The sequence below is a fragment of the Mus pahari genome, chromosome 12 (genome assembly GCF_900095145.1).
Source record: "Mus pahari chromosome 12, PAHARI_EIJ_v1.1, whole genome shotgun sequence".
In the NCBI taxonomy this organism is placed as follows: Eukaryota; Metazoa; Chordata; class Mammalia; order Rodentia; family Muridae; genus Mus; species Mus pahari.
The window spans coordinates 87185548-87187999 of NC_034601.1; the positions used below are offsets into that span (position 1 = coordinate 87185548).

The 2452-nt window shown below is 48.7% G+C and overlaps 1 protein-coding gene across 1 annotated transcript in view; it reads right to left on the bottom strand.

The window, feature by feature from the left end:
• Positions 1 to 2452, bottom strand: part of Lca5l (lebercilin LCA5 like) — a 35809-nt gene that overhangs the window by 18166 nt on the left and 15191 nt on the right. Inside the window, exon 3 of the mRNA XM_021209186.2 lies at positions 1177 to 1691. Within this exon, the coding sequence (XP_021064845.1) occupies positions 1177 to 1691 (515 nt within the window). The remainder of the gene's footprint in view (positions 1 to 1176; positions 1692 to 2452) is intronic.

Here is a 2452-nt window from a genome sequence, read left to right on the forward strand (position 1 = left end):
TGCTCTTGTCTGTCTGCCTGTCTACATGTTCACTACCCTCATGGCTTTGCTCTTGTCTGTCTGCCTGTCTACATGTTCACTACCCTCATGGCTCTGCTCTTGTCTGTCTGCCTGTCTGTCTACATGTCTGCCTCTACCCCTTCTCCAGGTTCCCCAGGTCTCCTCCCCCAAATAAACTGCCTTGTACCAGATCTGTTCCATAGTGTAATTTCTCAGGGGACTCCCTGGTGTGGCCCACAGGTACCCCCTCACCGCACAATATTTCATAACAAATAGTATCATGAAAATGCAGGCAAAACCATCGAATACTTATCAGAAAATATTTGTTACCATCAAGTATCAGAGAATTAAACAGTCCATTTGTATTTATGTCCATGAAGATCATGTAAAACAGGCAGGACCCTGTGTGATTAGTGCCTGCTCCCTCATAGTCGCTTTTAGTGAAATCCCCCAGCTTTGGACAACCAGAGTCTGTTGAGGAAAATCTATCCATCCCTCTTCAGATACTTTAGTTCCATTCTTTCCCTTCCCCTCCCTTCTCTTCTCTGCTCCCTCCCCACATGCTCCTCTCCCTTCCCCCTCCCCCTTTTCTTCTCTCCTTTTCGCCTCCTCCTCTCCCTGTCTTCACTCTTCCTTTCTTCTCCCATTTCCCCTCCTTCTTTCCCCATCTCCCCCCTCACCCCTTCCTCCCCCTCTCCCCTCCCTCCCCCTCTCCCCTCTGCTCTCCTCCCTTTCCTTTCCCTTTTCTTTTTTTCTTCCCAGGGACATTATATTTAAATAACTACAACGGTGGAAACAAATCTAATCTGTCAGACTGAGGAAAGACAATACAAGCAAAGGGGCTGGACAGGTAGACAGACACAATACTCTGGCAAGAGGAGATGGCCTTTCTGTAGGAGCTGAAAGCAGGTGTTCATTTCAAAGGCAGATTTCCACAACACAGTGTAGACCTCTGGCTTATAGGACATGCCCATGTGGCCATCCAACCAGCTGCCTCCAGACAGGCTAGAGAGCACTCTTGCCCACTCCAGTGCAGGCTCCCCACTCTGACTCTGTGCTCCTCCCAGCCCCTCCCCCCACTCTCTACTAGACACAGTTACTTGCTGTGGTGAGACTGGTCACAGCCCACGGTCGCTGATTGCTCCTTACCAATACTGGAACTTCTGAGACACAAACCTGTATTTTTTTATCATTTGCTTCCATTTTGACTGTAAGATCGGTCAACCTATCAGTCAGTTCTTCTCTCTCTGCAAGGTTTTTGTCTTCTGAGAGTCTCTGCAGGGCTTGCAAGACGTCTTTGGTCCTCAGTAACTCGCTGTCCGTTTCTCGGAGTTTCCTGGACACAGCTCGCTCCTTCTCCTGGGATTTCCGGAGGAGCTGTCGAAGGTTCTTCACCTCATTCTGGTGCTTGGCTGTAATTTGAGGTAGGTTGTTTTGAGAGTTCACGTATTTCCCTATGGCTTTCAGGTGTCTAATCTGAAGCTGCTTCAGAAATTGGTTTTCTATGGCAGAGGCTTCCAGCTTCCGATGTACATCCGCCAGCTCGTTCTTCAGCTCTTTGATCTTATGAAGCCTGGCTGACAGTATCCGATGTGTCATGGTGTCTCTTCTCTTGGCAATCGTTTGGATTTGAGAACTGATCAACGAAGCGTTCCAGAATTGCTTTTTGTCAGCCGGGATGTCCTTCTGGCCTGAGGGAGCAGACAGTGCAGGTTGTTGCCAGCAATGCACAGAGAGAGGCGTGTAAATATACACACGTGAGTGACCCCCAACACACACACACACACACACACACACACACACACACGTGCCATGAAACTGAGAGGCCATGCCTGCTGCTGGTTAGGCACTCCACACACAGCTCTCACAGACACTGCCATGAAGTAACACAGAATGGATTAAAAACTGCTTCTTTTTGAAGTCTAAAGCCTGCGTTTAGATATCTGCTATAAAAGTTACTTGGAAAATCATGCCAGGTGTGGAGGCACAGTCCTGTATCCTAACACTGGGGAAGTAGAAGCAGAGGGTTAGGAGTTCAAGGATAGCCTGGACTAAGTGAGACCCTGTTTCAAACATAACAGAACACTAGTGTGGTTTGAATATGCTCGGCCCGTAGGAAGTGACACTGTTAGGAGGTGTGGCCTTGCTGGGGAAAGTGCATCACTGTGGGTGGGCTCTGAGGTCTCAGGCTTCAATTCTGCCCAGAGTGGAGTCAGTTTCCCTCTGGCTGCCTTCTGATTAAGATGCAGAACTCTCAGCTCTTCCAGCACCATGTCTGCCTCTATGATGCCATGCTTCCCGCCAAGATGATAATGGACTGAAACCTCTGAAAGTGTAAACCAGCCCCAATTAAATCTTTTCTTTTCTTTTCCCTTTTCCTTTTTTCCCTTTCCCTCCCTTTCTCCCTTTCCCTCCCTTTCTCCCCTTCCCTCCCTTTCCCTCCCTTTCTCCC